Below are 14,721 nucleotides of genomic sequence, written 5' to 3' on the forward strand. Positions count from 1 at the left end.
CTTTTTTCTTCCTCCCTAAACAAAAAAAAAAAAACTTGATTCCCAGAAAGACTCTTGTGTTTGTTTTCTCCTTAAAGAATCGTTTTTATTAAAGCAAGTCCTGGCCTCTTTCCGTTTTTTCCTTTCTTTCTCTCTTTGTTATTCCAAAATAATAAAAAATGTACTCACCAGATCAATGGGAAATCTTGTCTGAAGTCAATAGCGTTACATGTATTACCATCGTATCCTTGATCTTTGGTCGAAAACTAGCAAGCATAGAAGGCCCTATCCATTATGTTCGTGCTTTATTACTCGTTCTATATGGTCTCTCTTGGGCATTCAATTTAATTGCTTGTATGTTGACAAGTACAAATAACGGAAACTTTATCTCTTGTGTCATGACTCATTTCAATGTTGCATTGATTGCAACTGGAGCCAAGATCGTCTTGTATCTCTACTTTATTGAAAAGGTAAATTAACATAATATATTATTATGTATAAGCTCACAGCGATTTATATTAGATATATATCCTATCGGTGCCCAAAGTATCACGATTTCGCTCTTCTTTATACTTGGTTAACTTGGGTCTTTTGTTACCAGTATTTGCTATCATCATTCTTCAGATTATATTTAGAATTAGTATTGTAGAAGCAGACTATCCATTCCATTGTTCAGTTGGCTTCGAATTACCAGCCTCCGTCATTTCCTTGGGTTATGATGCCTTACTCAACATCCTCTACGCTGGTATCTTTATCAAGTATCACTGTTTCCCTACAACAGAGCAACAAACTGATCACCAGTCCACATCTGTTCTTACGATGGCTAAACGAAATGCTATTGCAGCAGTTATTTCCTTACTCGTCTTGTGTATTAACTATGTCATCCTCATCTGCTTTAATGGTTCTGAAAGAGGCTTGGTTGCCTCTAGTCTGGTTGCTATCGTAAGTCCTTTTGTTTGTTTGCATATATTGGCATTAATATAACCCTTTCCTTTTTTATAATTAGGCCCTTACCATCATTTGTGCGACCATCCATTGGGTCACTACTCACCCAGCCGAAAGTCAACTGAATGGAAAGAATGCAGATAAAGCCTATCCATTAGTAATTAAGCAGCTTCAAGAAGTAACTGTGCAGACCGAATTTAATCGTGCATAATCAGTTATTATACATCATCCTTGTTTTGTCGCTGGCGCAACATGACTTCTCCCTCGTTCTCTCCTCGGTTTATCCCTTTTGTTTTTCTTTTCTTAAAATAACTATTATTGCTACATTTGGATAATCTTTTATCCACGTTTCTTTTTTTTTTATTATTTAATCTACTTTTTGCATAATTCACACAATAAATAAACTATTTCCTTTGTTCAAAATAGAAGGACTTTATTTTCTCTTAGATTTGGTCACCTTGGAGCCTTTTGAGCCCTTTGTGCTCTTAAAACTACTCTTCGCCTTGGGCTTTTTAGACGCCTTTTCCAAAGCAATATCAAAGTCGTCGTTAGTTGTCAAGTCTTCATTCAACTTTTTCTTTTTTAATAATTTGATCTTTTCAAGTGTTTCTGCTTTTCGCTTTTGTCTTTCTAGTTGTTTCTGCACTTGAACCTTCTTACCAAACTTCTTGAGTTGACGCTGACGTTTAGCATCCTCTGATGCCTTTATAGCTGCCTCTTGATCCAACAACTTTTGACGAATCTAGATACAACATTAATTTATGTTGTATATATATACATTTCTTTATAATTACCTTGGCCATATGTTCATCACTCTTCACCATTTCCGCAAAATAATCATCGGGTCGACTGAATGGTACACCTGCTTTTTTCACTAATTCTCTACCCTTCTTTGCAGCTTCAAGTGCCTGTTCATAAAATGCTAATTCTCGAGCCATATCATCAGAAGGATCTTCAACAACAATTGGTTTGCTAGAGGTTATAGTCATCGTTTCGATCCATGGTAAGTTCTTCAATTTAAATTGTTCTGTAATCCTTGTCATAGCAGCCTATTATATTGTTTAGGTTGATATAGCTTTATTATATTATAGAAAGCTTACCTCATCATTAATCTTGGGACGAGTAATATGCTTATTTTGTTGTATTTTTTCTTCGTCGTCTTCCTCTTCGTCTTCACTATCTTCCTCATTAACTTCTTCTTCTTCTTCACTGACTTCTTCCTCCTCTTCTTCATGTTCTTCATTTTCTTGATCTACACTCATAGATTCGTCTTCGATAGGAACAGCCTCAGGAACTTGTTCTTCTTCTATTATATTTTGTTTAGCTTTTTTTGCTGCTTTTTTTGCTGCTCTTTCTGCTTTGCGGGACATGGGATCTATAATTATAAAAAAAAAAGATTAAGAGTTCCTTTACCTTTTCTTTTTAGTATTGTGAAGGGCATGAAAGACCGTCACATAAGCCACTTGATGAGTTTAACCTCACGCACACGCTTTCCCATTTTTCTCAATTGACAAATAAATGAGCTTGACTGAATTAACAAATAAACTTGCAAAGGAGTTTGATGAATGTTTGGAGACAATCCTAGCTTTACCTGAACAACAACAAGAAAATAAAGATGAGGGACAAGAAAAAGGTAAATACAATTAGAATTTATAAATATATCCATTGATATTTATTCTCTCTCTATGTGTAGGACTCAATGAACAAGTTGCAGGTTTACGATATACCTTTTTGCAGTTAGAGAGTCAATTGAAGAATATGAGAACAAAGACATTACAAGATAAAGAGCTGTCTTTGAAAGAAGTAAGCAAAATAAAAGAGGTTAAGCCAAAAGCTTATTATGTACATTTCAGATAAATAGATTGCTTAAACGCGATATTGAGATAAAAAAGCGTGCTATTGAAACCTATGTCGCTAAACTGGAAGAGTGGGATAAGGAAATACCAACATTAATAGAACAAAGCAATCGTGCAGTAGCGTCTCGTCTGAATGGATATGATTTTGATTCAGATATAACAACTCCTCCACCACAGACAACAAATGATGCTCAACAACAAAACGATGACGATGATGATGACGACGACGACGAAGGTGTTGAATTTGAAGAAGTCTAAATGAATTATTGTTTATTTACACGGTGGATTTACATGTGTCTTTGTTTTCTGTTGACAGATCTTCTTCTTCATAATCATCACTCTCTTCTTCATTATCATCTTCGCTCTGGTGATTGACTAATTCCAGATCCTTTAATTTTCTTTCTGGTATAACCTCTAAAAATGCTTGTTCCCAATTACGACAATCAAGCCATTTGGTCATGATTTCCACCACTATTAAAGTACTTATTATCTTTTCTTCCTTTTTAATATGATATCTATTTACCATGGTTGACAGTAAGCACCTTTCTAGAAGATATCTTAAGATAGTCACCAATAGGTAATCTAGCCGTTTTAATGCCTTGCTCGTCGGCCTTGTTTTTACAGAGATTCTATACAGACAGCAAGGTTATGACATGCATGATTTGATAAGAAATGTCTTTACCTTGTATCTATTTTTATCTACAATTGCACCTACGATGTAGCTCTTTCCTTCTTCTAATTCATGCACAACATTATCAGAATCTGCCGTTAAATAGATCAAATCTTCCTTGTTGAAGATATCCAAATATGACTTGGGAGTCAATTCGACATTCCTCCAGTTTCTCCAAGAAATCGACTTATCATCCATTTCCTTGCAGAGGACATCATCAACAGAAGTCAGCGTCATCTTCATAGATTCCTTTTTTGCACGAACATTAGCACTATAGCTTCGTGCGATCTGTCCACGTAAAGAACTGATTTCTTTATGAATCATGTATGACGAAAAAGAACAGTCCAAGATGAGACCGACGTTGCCTACGGTAATATCCTTTGCTCTTGATTTCTTTGGCAGTGGTTCCAACACACCTTCCTCCACCAACTTCTTTCGTTCTCTCTTTCTCGACTTTTCCTTTTCTTTCTTTCTTTTTGAGCGTTCACGTTTTGTCTCTTGCCAAATCTCGTCTCTTAACAATTTCTTGATGGCGTTTTTACTTTTACCAGCAAATTTAGGGTCTGTGATGTCATATTCTCTTCCACAAAATACTCGAATGTTTCCTTTGTTTGTCTCTTGTTTTTCTTCTTGTTTTACTTGACTTGTCTCATTCGTCTGATCTATTGTCTCTTTTGTCTGATCCTTTGATTCTTCTGACGACATGCGTATTATTGAAAATGAAGTCAAACCACTGCAAAAAAAGTTTGATGGTTTTCTCTGTATGACAAAATGTGACTGCAAGCGTATCCAGCAAGCAGAGAATCTCAGGGGAACTAATCGAATTGACAACATGCTAAAATACTCTCTTACAAAAAAAAAAAAAAAAAAAAAAAAGAAGCTTGTGAAATGACAGCTGGTCGACTACTTTTACTTTGAAAGGCGTGTAATATCTTGGTACGCCACAATGGTCTTTAAGAGTCAACTCATCTTGTTAAGCACTGTTTATCCAATTGTTTCTTGACTTCTAAAAGATCAAAATATACACAATAAAACCATATGAATTACCCACTTTTTTTTTTGGATGTAAGTCCTTAAACACGCAAATCTTAGGCTTGTTAGAGTGAGGCCCCACTTTATATGCATCAATTTGCTTCGCATCTGAGCATGAATATTACTTGGCACTTGTCCTTTCGCACGACTGGGAAATATACGTAGATTTGTCTGTACTTGTCGCCGTGGAATCGAGTCCTGTCTATTATATAGTATTTAATACAGCACTCTCAACCTATGATCCTCATCATTCTCAAGTGATCATCTGCGCCTTAATTTATCTTCTGACTCAGCGAGCTTCTTCTCTCCTCTAAGAAAGATTGGTAAACAAAGACAAATCTCATTTATCCAACAGTGCTAGATGTATGTTTACAGTTGAATCCGTTACCCGATACATAAAGTACTCCTCCTTATCCATTTCTCATATCGTTCTCATGATTCCGTCGTTTCCTCACCGTGGTGCTCAGCACGTTTAATTTTTCCATCTATTCATATCCGCTACTTTTCTCATCATTCATAGTCCCCATTAGCTCGAACTGTATATATTGATGTATATTCAACATATCGTGGAATCCTATTGATGTATTATCTCTCCAGAACGTATGGAGACTTATGCAAGCTATCCATAATATCCTCGTCCAGAGCAGCTCATCACTTTATGACACAGTCTCCAAGTACTCTGCTATAAACATACATTTAATTATGGACTACTCTGAGTCAACAAAATCAGTTGAATGTAATTTGATATAGAAGAAAAGTTTGTACTTCAGATGATTTTTTGTCTTTCTATAAACTTTTACTATAACAAATTCGTTAGAGAACATGTTTATGATGGTCTTGCATATGCAAAAACAATGTAAAAGCTGTAGACCTTTGCGTTTTGTCTGCTGATTTAAATAGATCATAGACACAGAATTGTCACTTGATGTGCGCTAATCAAATAGAAAAAAGGGTTTCAAAAATAAATGCCGCATATGAATCCCTTTGGTCATCCATTCTTTTTTTTTTTTCTTTTCTTTTTCATATACAAAATTTTAAACATGCCTTCGCCGGGATATAACTTTCTATGGGGAGTATGCGCTCTTATGCTGGTAATAGCTATCATCTTGGCATTCAAAAAAGGGAAAAAAGCCAATAGACACACAGGTAAGAAGCATATAGATGATATATAATCGAGTGTATATTAAAATATTCCGTAGTAGAAGCAGATAACACTACACCTGAAGTAGTTGTCATATCATATAATGAACAGCGTCCTCGTATACACTATCCTAATAGTAATAACGATCCTCAATTGCAGCCTCCACCACCTTCATACCAAGAATACCAAAAAGATGTTAGAATTACGTAAAGAAAAGTGGTTTATTGCAATTTCTTTTTCTCTAATCATCTTGTGGATCGTATGTCATTGCAGCCTCTAATAGTACTCTTCTTTCCGTCCTTAGTCTCTTTAATTTCTTTCTGGTTGTATTATATTCATCTTGTAGCATTTCATTCTCTCTTAATAAATAGTTCAGCTGTACTTTTGCCAATCGATACTGACTATAATCTGAAGTGGTGTCTAACAATAACTTATTACTGATTTTACTTTCCACAGCTGCTAGATCAATAGGTTCTGTCGTCTCATCATTATCCATATCCTCACTGTCGTCGTTATCGGAGGATATGAAACCAATTTTAAGTCTTGGCCTCTTTGACTTTGGTTCAGATAATGATCGTTTATTACTTCGTTTCATGCTTATCCTTAACGGTGATCCTGTGCTTTCTTCACCATGGTCAGATTTTTTATGTCTTGCCAAGGCGTCCATACGTCCAAAACTACGTATATATTAATATCCGAATAAATAATATAAAGAAAAGAGCCTACGTCTGTCCACAGTCTGGATAGTTGCATTCAAAAGGTTTTTCACCAGTGTGTATACGCAAATGCATCATCAATGCAAACCTATTGTGACATCTTGCTCCTCTTCTCGCACAGTTACTCCATTCGCAAAAATAACCACCCTTTTTCCAACCGACATGATCTTCTGAAAGATGTGAAGCCAATGATGGATGATCAGGAAATGACTTGTTGCAATCTCTCCATCGACATATCAATGACTCTGGTTGTTGTTTCTCATCATTAGATGTGGTCTGTTCCATAATTTAAATAAATGCTAGAAAGAAAAGAAAAAAAAAACAAGTTTCGCCTATTTAAAATTGCGGCACTACAAACACCTTCTATTTATGCATTCTCCTCAATGATATTTACACAACACATTCTCTCCTTTATAATAAACCTTGTGTTTTCTTTTAAGTATGCCAATAGCGCTAGTTTAAGCAACAACATATCTTGTTTGAATACATATATTTTTTATGAGGTTTCAATGCAACATTTGAAATATGACTTGGGTTTATTTTTCATAGAGACAGAAAAAGAGAAGTTTCAATGCAAAAATAGCCACTTACATTTTCATGATGACACTGGCCAAATGCTGAACAGTTCAACAACGAGCGAACATCTCTTTCTATAGAAAGTACACAGATACTTTATCCTTTTTTAATACTCAAAGAGATGAGACATACATAAATACAATAATTCACTCAATTGCTCTTTAATCTAAAAAGTTTATATCTGTATACTTTACATCATACGGCAATAATATCTACTCTATATCTTGAGTCTAATAAAAAAGTGGTGCCTGGGCTTTTTTTTTTTTCTATTCGATGATTTTACTTTTGTTCCAAAAAAGGCTTTTGATTCTGAGCAGTCACAACCAGTCAGCAAAAGCATGAAAATTTTCTTTTTGTAATTCCTTACTTGATTCTTTACAACAATGGAGGCAAAGTTAGAAAGGATCCGAAAGCAAGTCAATTCGAAGCTAGATAATCAGAAACTGGTATACATTAGCTATTGTATATGAATACAGTTTAGACTAATCATGTCAATTAGTATGCTCAAACCTTGATCGCTATTGAAGAAGTAATGATCCCCTCTTTCCCCTTTTATAGATCAAACTAATATATTCATAGACTATTCAAGAGCAAAATGAACAATTGACGCCAACAGCTTATTTCGGTGCTATGGTAAACATAATACAATGGATTTTAAAAGCACCTAACACTATTATATATAGATGACTACTTTGCAGTCTTCACAGGGATCAGCAGAATTAGTTGGAGCTCTTGTTTATCTGTTGGATGAAGTATTTCCATAGTAAGTCTCAAGATTTGATCACTATAAAGCCATTATTAACAAATCAACAGCCTTCCACACTCTGTACTCCGATCAAAGTTTAGCGATGTTCTTTCAGTTCTTGAAAAGATCTATGAAGAACATAAAGAGGAACAACCCGTTGTACGTTCAGTTATTGGCTGTCTTCAAGAACTCTTGGCCGCTCAAGATGGACCCAATTGGTCAACACCTTTAGTCAAGAAGGCTTATCAACAAATTTTGATCTTGAGCGCCAACGCTTCTCCAAAAGCACGAAAGAGAGCACAGGATGCTGTTCGTATCATCTTGTCTAGACCACCACCACCTACTGCCATTCATCCAGCTGCTGATATGACTGCAGACTTTATTCTTCGGGTATTGCATGAAGCTACAAAATCAGATCAGCATGCTGCTCAGCAAATGCTTGCTTTGTTACAAACCATTGTACCCTATTGGCCACCTCATGTAAGTCAGAGTGAATATAAGAGACCAAGCAATAAATTGACAAGATATATGTAGAAATTCTCTGCTTTATGTCAATCACTCTTGCAACTTCCCAAATTCAACAACGTTTTCCTGACAAAGGCCGCATTTGATGTATTTGAAGCTTTATTTGATGCGCAAGAAACAGATATGGATAACGATAAATTTGTTGGTTTGCTAGGTGTAAGTAAAGGTTTATTTTCTATATGAAACGTATTAAGTTCTTGTAGGCTATTTGTGAATTGAAACCAGCTGCTGTGGATGAACGACTTTTGCCTGCTTGGTTATTGATCGTCGGAAAAGCATTCCCTGTTTATGCAAAGATGAACCCTAATCAGTGTGCAAAGGATATTCATACCGTATTTCGTTTGATATTTAACGATTTCCAACAAGATACAAGATGTCATCGTCAAATTGCAAACTGTTTAAGCACTCTAGTTGAATACTGCATCAATGATCATCTTATTGAAGAAGCTAGCGCTGGAGAACACAACGGTTTGATTGAAATGATTCAGCTACTTGAACAAGGGTTAGGCATTCACTACCAATCTGCCTGGGTTCATGTCATGACCGTCCAACAAGCCATGTTCAACAAGTTGAATCATTATGCTGCGCCTTTGATGAATACCGTTGTCAGCTTACTTGGTGAACTTCGTTTGACTCCCGCAGAATCATATAAGGAACAGCTCGACAAGACACTTGGCGCCGCCATTTCAACCATGGGACCTGAGTTCTTCTTGAAGATTCTTCCTCTCAATCTCGAAAATCCCAGCTCGACCGGTGTTGGACGTGCATTCTTGCTTCCTCTCTTAAAGACATACACCACCAATACTACCTTGAGCTATTTTGTCAATGTGTTGATTCCCTTGGGTGATCGCTTAGCTCAAAAGGGAGAAGCTGCAGCAGCTCGTGAATTGGAAATGCAAGCAAAGGTATATGAAACCTTGGTTCATCAAATCTGGAGCTTGGCACCTGGTTTTTGTGATCTTCCTACAGATCTTACCCGCGCATTCAATGACTCTGTAGCTGAACGATTCAGTACATTGCTTTACAGCCAGCCAGAGTTGCGTCCTACGATCGCACAGGCTCTTCAATTCTTGGTCGAAAAGAATCAAGCACTCGTAAAGTCGTCAGCTGACGATGCTCACCTTGTTCGTGCCTATGGACTTACAAAGGCTGAAGCCGCTCGCAATTTGGAATTTATGGGCAAGTTTGCTGTCAACTATTTGGCCGTCTTCTTCAACGTCTTTAGTCAGATCGGCACCATGTTCCGTGGATTTATGTCGGATGTGATCAAGGCTTACCTTACCATCACTAGCCCCGAAGACATCAACAGTACCTTCAAGAAGGTACTTGCCATGCTTTCCCAAGCGCTAGAATCTAACGAGTCTGCACCTACCAGCAATGATCCTTCTACTGCACCTCCCATGTCACATACTATGTTGGATCTCTCTATTATCATGATCCCTTTCTTGGATGCAGAGTCATGTGAATTGCTATACAACGGAACTATTCAATCTCTTTTGAACAAGGAAGATGAGCCTACACTTCAAAAGAAAGGCTACAAGATTCTCAAGCATTTGATGAGCCATGCCAACGGCCAACAAGTGATTGCTCATCATCTTCAAGAGCTTCAGCAGCGCCTGCTGGACGCCACTGCCACATGCACAATCTCCGCCAAGAAGGATCGTATCAAGGTCCTAAGCGGTGTTGTTTCCGCTTTACCCAACACAGACTATCACTTCATTCCTGCCATTCTTTCCGAAGTTGTCCTTGCATCCAAGGATAACAACGAAAAGACACGTACATTTGCCTTTGATCTCTTGGTCAGCATGGGTCAGAAGATGAAGGAAGGGGGTGTTATCAAATCGAGTCAACTGGAAGGCTTTGATGAATCTGTACCTGATACGCAAGCCACCATCCAGGAGTATTTTACCATGTTAACTGCCGGTTTAGCTGGTACAACTGCCCACATGATCAGTGCCACTATTGGTGCGCTCTCTCGTGTCTTTTTCGAATTTAGAGATGATATACCCGCCGAATTGACATACGAACTGCTTCAGACGGTTAATGTGCTCGTTGCTTCCAACAACCGTGAGATTGTCAAGGGTGCAATCGGCTATGTCAAGGTCTGTATTGTGGTACTCGAGTCTGGACTGATACAACCTCAGCTTAGCAGTATCATCCACTCACTGCTCAAATGCTTGCACCAGCACAAGGCCCATTTCAAGGTCAAGGTGCGCCATCTGTTCGAGCGACTGATCAGGAAGTTTGGATTCGAGGCTGTGTCTCAGTTGATGCCTGAGGACGACCGAAAGATGATCAACAACATTCAGAAACGACGATTGAGAGCCAAGAGAAAGAAGAGTGCTGCTCATGATCAAGCAGATACTGATGAGGAAGAAGATGAGGGGTCTGCTCGTGCAACTGCCAAGACAAGCGCCTTCCAAGATGCATATGAAGAAGTACTTTATGGATCTGATAGTGAAATTGATGATGATTCAGATGATGAAACAGTTCAAAAAGTCAAGGCAGCTGTAGAAACACTAAAGCAGCAAAAGAAAAAGAAGAATAAGCAGCTGCAACAGCAAGCCTTTATCCGCGAAGATGAAGATAGTCCTCTTGATTTCCTCGATCGCTCTGCTTTAGGACACATCTCTTCTTCCAAGCCAGTGCAACGAAAGAAGAAGAATATAGCCAGTGCATTTAATGAAAATGAAGATGGACGTCTTATCATCAGTGAACCTACTGCAAATGCACAAAATACGGGCAATGATGACGAAGACACAGAAGATTATTACATGCAGCATGTCACCAATCCCGATGGTTTCGTTCGTGATAAACGAAACAGAATCAAGTTCAAGAAGGGCAAGGATGCTCAAGAGGATGCTATGGAGTTGGATGATGATGAAGAATCAGGTGCTTCTAAAAAGAAGAAGCCTTCCCAGAAATATGAAAAGATTGGTAAAGAATTTAGATCAAAGGTAAGATTTTTTACATTGTATGTCTTGAACCTGTTTTCATTTCTTTTTATAAAACAATAGAAAGCTGGCGGTGATGTCAAACGCAAAGGACAGATGGATCCTTATGCTTATATGCCATTAACCAAGGTGATCAAGAAGAGAGGTAGACATGATCAGAAAGTCACTTTTACTGGTCGTGTGAAGAAATAAATAAAAGCCATTTAGATGTAAATATTTTAAAAATAAAGCGTATACACCTTTTTTATTTTCTTTATTCTGTAAAGTGAACAATGATAAAGTTTATAGAACTCCCCCTTTTTTTAAAGGAGATATTAGGATAGTCATTGTTTGATTGACCTTTTATAGACACACAAGGTGTCATTATGTTGATCAAATAAACTCCTTATGTCTTAATTTCATTAGTTGACGTGTGAAAGCAAAAGGATGGGAAAATACTAAAGAACTAACCATATATTGACAATAGGTCCCTTAACCTGGTTTTTTATATATCTTTTGTTACAATAAAGAAATAATTACATAATGATCCTCAGAAAGTCTATGTGAATTGTCTAAAGGAGCACCTGGATAGACTATTGCTGAATATTCTTAATCGTCAGTATGAGAACACGCTTTTTCTCTGTCTCTCTTCAAACATAAAAGTATATCTTTAATAGTTACAATGGATTAGAAAGGCAAGAAGCTGTAAAAATTGAATTTATAAACTTACGATACAATATACAATAGAAAAAAAAAAAAAAGTCATAAGCCCGCTTTTAAACCAAAGACAAGTTATTTAAAACGCTTTGACTCTTATCAACAAATAGATAGAAGCATAGTACATGCACGTAAACACACACACACACAAGCACAAGCACATATACAAGCATACACAAGCACGCACATACACGCACGCGTCTCACTGAGTTAAAAAAAAAGTATTTATAATTTGGCCTTTCTTTTTTTTATCCTTTCTTTCCTCCCCTACAGTTGCGCGCGCACAGACAAATACCCATGTTTGCTGAGCCAATAACATTTCCTTCTGCAACCAACATTTCTAAACTATCAGCAAGTCCGACAACAAAGATTCCTGAGGCTACAGATTGGATACTACAAGACTTTTACAACACAGTAACACTATCTAAAGAATCACCAAGTTTGTTGACAGATGCACTCATCATAGCCGTCAAGACAACAGCTTGGGATGATGTCTCTTTGCCGGATTTAGAAGAAGAGAGTGGCGAAGAAGAAGAAGCCGATGATGACGAAAAACAAGCCGAGGAAAGGGCGCAAGAGGAAGTGCTGAACGAGACTATCGACCAGATTAAGCCAAACACGACATCATGTACAACCAATATGCCATCCCGACCAAATAGTGTAAAGAAAAAAGAATCCAACTTGTCCCTTAGTTCACTAAAGTCGGGCTTAATGAGCATGTTTTACAAACCAAAAACAATAGCCAAGTCGACAAAATTCTTTAAACGAGTGTTCAAACGATAACTTTGTACATATATCAAGGAAAACCTTTCTTCTTCTTCTTCTAATGTTTGTTGTTGATCAATAATAATAATAAAGGTTCTCATATAAATTACTTATATATTTGACAGCATGACGACCTCATGGTTCATGTTGTACATGTACTAAACTGATCCCACACAAGTGCTCTAGGTTACTTGTTCCCATGACAACTTTTTTTCTTTTACTATTTGATCATTTTTTTATTGTTGGTATCATGTACATTGAAATAATGAATAGTGTAATAAGAGATAACTAGAAAAAAAGGAGGGGAAAAGAAAAGGGGAATCCAATGTATGTATATACTTTTTATGAGAAATCAGCAAATAGATCTTTATAGGGATCATCGCCTGTATCAGAAACACCATCAAATGTCTCGGGGTATTTTTCGAAATTGCTCGTATCGCCGGGATGAGGATAATGTGGAATAATGGGTGCCTATATATACGCAATAATGAGCTCAGAGAAAGAAAGAAAAAAAAAAAAAGATCACCTACCCGCACATTTTTTTCTAATAGTCCTATCCAGTCTACACCTCTGAACCACTTGTGTCTTTTCACGTCCTCCGATCCTCCCTATTATAATGTATGAGCCTTTCTTTTTTTTTTTTTTTTTTCTTTGAAGGAGAAAACATACCTTGAGATTCCCTAACCGCTTTGTCCGATCACTCACCAGTAATCGTTTCAGTAAATCTCTAGCGAGTGGATCAAAGTGCGAAGAGAATTGAACTTTTCCCATTAAGATCTTTTCATAAATACCAAATGAATTATCATCAAAGAAAGGTGGATATCTAAAAGAACTGTCAGTATTTTCCCCCCTTTCCTTTCTCCTCTTGCACACTTTTTTCTTTACCCTGCCAGCATTTCAAATATAAGGATGCCAAGAGCCCACCAATCGACTGCTTTACCATGTCCTTTGCTTTGAATGATTTCAGGGGCCAAATATTCCGGAGTGCCACATAATGTCCAAGTTCGATCTACTACTTTTTTCGCAAATCCGAAATCGGTAATTTTAATATGACCTTGATGATCAATTAATAAATTTTCAGGCTTCAAATCACGATAGATAATGTCCTTTGAGTGTAAATATTCGATAGCCAATACGATTTCTGAAGCATAGAACCTTGTCATATCATTAGTGAATCTGCCTGCTCTTCTTAAATGAGTGAACAATTCGCCGCCTACGACATATTCGAGTAGCATGTATAGATTTGAATCGTCTTGAAAAGTGCAAAATCTAAATATAAAACAATGAGTCTATGGTCTAAAAAGACGAGATATAAACATACAAGTCAACTATAAATGGAAATCGTATGGATGAAAGGATCTTTTTTTCCGATAGTAAGTGTTCAACCTGCTTCAATCTAACCACCTCTGATTTCTTTAATACTTTCATTGCATAATACTTATTTGAAGGTTTAAATTTGGTCAGGAATACTCTTCCGAATGTACCAGTGCCTATTGTACGTTGTATTAAATAATGCATATACATTTTCCTGTCTTCTTTTGCTTACCCAATGTTTCTTGTATCTCAAAGTCTCTTAATCCAAAACTCGGTTTTTCAACATAGACAGGCGGTCGATTATGATAATATTGTAAACGAGCTTGTTGTTGTTGTTGATAAGGAGTTGGTAAACCAGCTAGAGGGTGGTTAGGTGGAAATGCATTATCTACTATAGACCTTTTCAGTTGTGGTCGAGGTTGGCTGAGATAGACTGGTGGTTTATTATTATTATTATATGTTGCTGTCTCTTCTTTATATGCTTTGTCCATTTTTAATAGTAATAATAATAATAATAATAATAATAATAATAATGTGAAAAGAAAGATAAGTTATTGCTGTTCTCCTTTCTCCCTTTTATTTTTGTTGAAAAAAATAAAAATAAAAATAAAAAAATAAAAAAGAATATATATGTGTATACAGCAAGAAAAGAAAAAGGGGTGAATATACACACATCAGCACCCAAACATCCACATAAAGAACAAAAATAATAGTCAGCGCACGAGTTGAATTATTCATATAATGTAGTACACAAAAAGCATCATACCACCTCCTCTCCCTTATACTACGCTTACTCTATTTTGATAC

The 14,721-nt window shown here is 36.8% G+C and overlaps 9 protein-coding genes across 9 annotated transcripts; 5 read left to right on the forward strand and 4 right to left on the reverse strand.

Annotated features, from left to right (window-relative positions):
- Positions 1 to 158: 158 nt before the first annotated feature.
- Positions 159 to 1,135, forward strand: RHIMIDRAFT_243424 (uncharacterized protein; the record flags this gene model as incomplete). Its single annotated transcript, XM_023609939.1, has 3 exons — positions 159 to 449; positions 502 to 921; positions 986 to 1,135. The coding sequence occupies 3 exons, from the start codon at positions 159 to 161 to the stop codon at positions 1,133 to 1,135; spliced, it is 861 nt and encodes a 286-aa protein (XP_023471050.1).
- Positions 1,136 to 1,357: 222 nt separating this feature from the next.
- RHIMIDRAFT_296642 (eukaryotic rRNA processing) lies at positions 1,358 to 2,303 on the reverse strand (the record flags this gene model as incomplete). The annotated part of the gene is made up of 3 exons (XM_023614257.1): positions 2,025 to 2,303; positions 1,719 to 1,973; positions 1,358 to 1,666 (listed from the first exon to the last, which is right to left on the reverse strand). The coding sequence occupies exons 1-3, from the start codon at positions 2,292 to 2,294 to the stop codon at positions 1,358 to 1,360; spliced, it is 834 nt and encodes a 277-aa protein (XP_023471051.1). The 5' UTR covers positions 2,295 to 2,303.
- Positions 2,304 to 2,442: 139 nt separating this feature from the next.
- On the forward strand, positions 2,443 to 3,409 carry RHIMIDRAFT_6372 (uncharacterized protein; the record flags this gene model as incomplete). Its single annotated transcript, XM_023615499.1, has 3 exons — positions 2,443 to 2,557; positions 2,618 to 2,727; positions 2,778 to 3,409. The coding sequence occupies 3 exons, from the start codon at positions 2,443 to 2,445 to the stop codon at positions 3,036 to 3,038; spliced, it is 486 nt and encodes a 161-aa protein (XP_023471052.1). The 3' UTR covers positions 3,039 to 3,409.
- Positions 3,055 to 4,155, reverse strand: RHIMIDRAFT_195392 (uncharacterized protein; the record flags this gene model as incomplete). The annotated part of the gene is made up of 3 exons (XM_023606035.1): positions 3,055 to 3,251; positions 3,304 to 3,409; positions 3,463 to 4,155. 3 exons carry the CDS (start codon positions 4,153 to 4,155, stop codon positions 3,055 to 3,057), a joined length of 996 nt encoding a protein of 331 aa, XP_023471053.1.
- Positions 4,156 to 5,502: 1,347 nt separating this feature from the next.
- RHIMIDRAFT_310091 (uncharacterized protein) lies at positions 5,503 to 6,658 on the reverse strand. Its single transcript, XM_023614624.1, has 3 exons — positions 6,350 to 6,658; positions 5,682 to 6,300; positions 5,503 to 5,628 (listed from the first exon to the last, which is right to left on the reverse strand). The coding sequence occupies exons 1-2, from the start codon at positions 6,622 to 6,624 to the stop codon at positions 5,865 to 5,867; spliced, it is 711 nt and encodes a 236-aa protein (XP_023471054.1). The 5' UTR covers positions 6,625 to 6,658; the 3' UTR covers positions 5,503 to 5,628; positions 5,682 to 5,864.
- RHIMIDRAFT_232779 (uncharacterized protein) lies at positions 5,523 to 5,833 on the forward strand (the record flags this gene model as incomplete). The annotated part of the gene is made up of 2 exons (XM_023607811.1): positions 5,523 to 5,628; positions 5,682 to 5,833. 2 exons carry the CDS (start codon positions 5,523 to 5,525, stop codon positions 5,831 to 5,833), a joined length of 258 nt encoding a protein of 85 aa, XP_023471055.1.
- A 480-nt stretch (positions 6,659 to 7,138) lies between the features above and the next one.
- Positions 7,139 to 11,389, forward strand: RHIMIDRAFT_310092 (NUC173-domain-containing protein). Its single transcript, XM_023614625.1, has 8 exons — positions 7,139 to 7,361; positions 7,415 to 7,444; positions 7,495 to 7,548; positions 7,599 to 7,678; positions 7,729 to 8,140; positions 8,195 to 8,341; positions 8,389 to 11,142; positions 11,203 to 11,389. The coding sequence occupies exons 1-8, from the start codon at positions 7,299 to 7,301 to the stop codon at positions 11,329 to 11,331; spliced, it is 3,669 nt and encodes a 1,222-aa protein (XP_023471056.1). The 5' UTR covers positions 7,139 to 7,298; the 3' UTR covers positions 11,332 to 11,389.
- Positions 11,390 to 12,069: 680 nt separating this feature from the next.
- RHIMIDRAFT_6413 (uncharacterized protein) lies at positions 12,070 to 12,813 on the forward strand. The gene has a single exon (XM_023615505.1). It carries the CDS (start codon positions 12,133 to 12,135, stop codon positions 12,616 to 12,618), a length of 486 nt encoding a protein of 161 aa, XP_023471057.1. The 5' UTR covers positions 12,070 to 12,132; the 3' UTR covers positions 12,619 to 12,813.
- Positions 12,814 to 12,942: 129 nt separating this feature from the next.
- RHIMIDRAFT_232783 (Pkinase-domain-containing protein) lies at positions 12,943 to 14,405 on the reverse strand (the record flags this gene model as incomplete). The annotated part of the gene is made up of 6 exons (XM_023607812.1): positions 12,943 to 13,071; positions 13,131 to 13,208; positions 13,270 to 13,423; positions 13,486 to 13,869; positions 13,922 to 14,090; positions 14,147 to 14,405. The coding sequence occupies 6 exons, from the start codon at positions 14,403 to 14,405 to the stop codon at positions 12,943 to 12,945; spliced, it is 1,173 nt and encodes a 390-aa protein (XP_023471058.1).
- Positions 14,406 to 14,721: the final 316 nt, after the last annotated feature.

This window comes from Rhizopus microsporus (assembly GCF_002708625.1).
Source record: "Rhizopus microsporus ATCC 52813 unplaced genomic scaffold scaffold_1, whole genome shotgun sequence".
Lineage (NCBI taxonomy): Eukaryota > Fungi > Mucoromycota > Mucoromycetes > Mucorales > Rhizopodaceae > Rhizopus > Rhizopus microsporus.

Bases quoted from the DNA above. Each gene is read 5' to 3' on its own strand.
- RHIMIDRAFT_310092 (XM_023614625.1), top strand. From the start codon at position 7,299: ATGGAGGCAAAGTTAGAAAGGATCCGAAAGCAAGTCAATTCGAAGCTA. The intron at 7,362-7,414 runs GTATACATTAGC...CATGTCAATTAG, and splicing joins AGCTAGATAATCAGAAACTG to TATGCTCAAACCTTGATCGC. The intron at 11,143-11,202 runs GTAAGATTTTTT...ATAAAACAATAG, and splicing joins GTAAAGAATTTAGATCAAAG to AAAGCTGGCGGTGATGTCAA.
- RHIMIDRAFT_310091 (XM_023614624.1), bottom strand. From the start codon at position 6,624: ATGGAACAGACCACATCTAATGATGAGAAACAACAACCAGAGTCATTG. The intron at 6,301-6,349 runs GTAGGCTCTTTT...ATATATACGTAG, and splicing joins TATCCAGACTGTGGACAGAC to TTTTGGACGTATGGACGCCT.
- RHIMIDRAFT_6413 (XM_023615505.1), top strand. From the start codon at position 12,133: ATGTTTGCTGAGCCAATAACATTTCCTTCTGCAACCAACATTTCTAAA.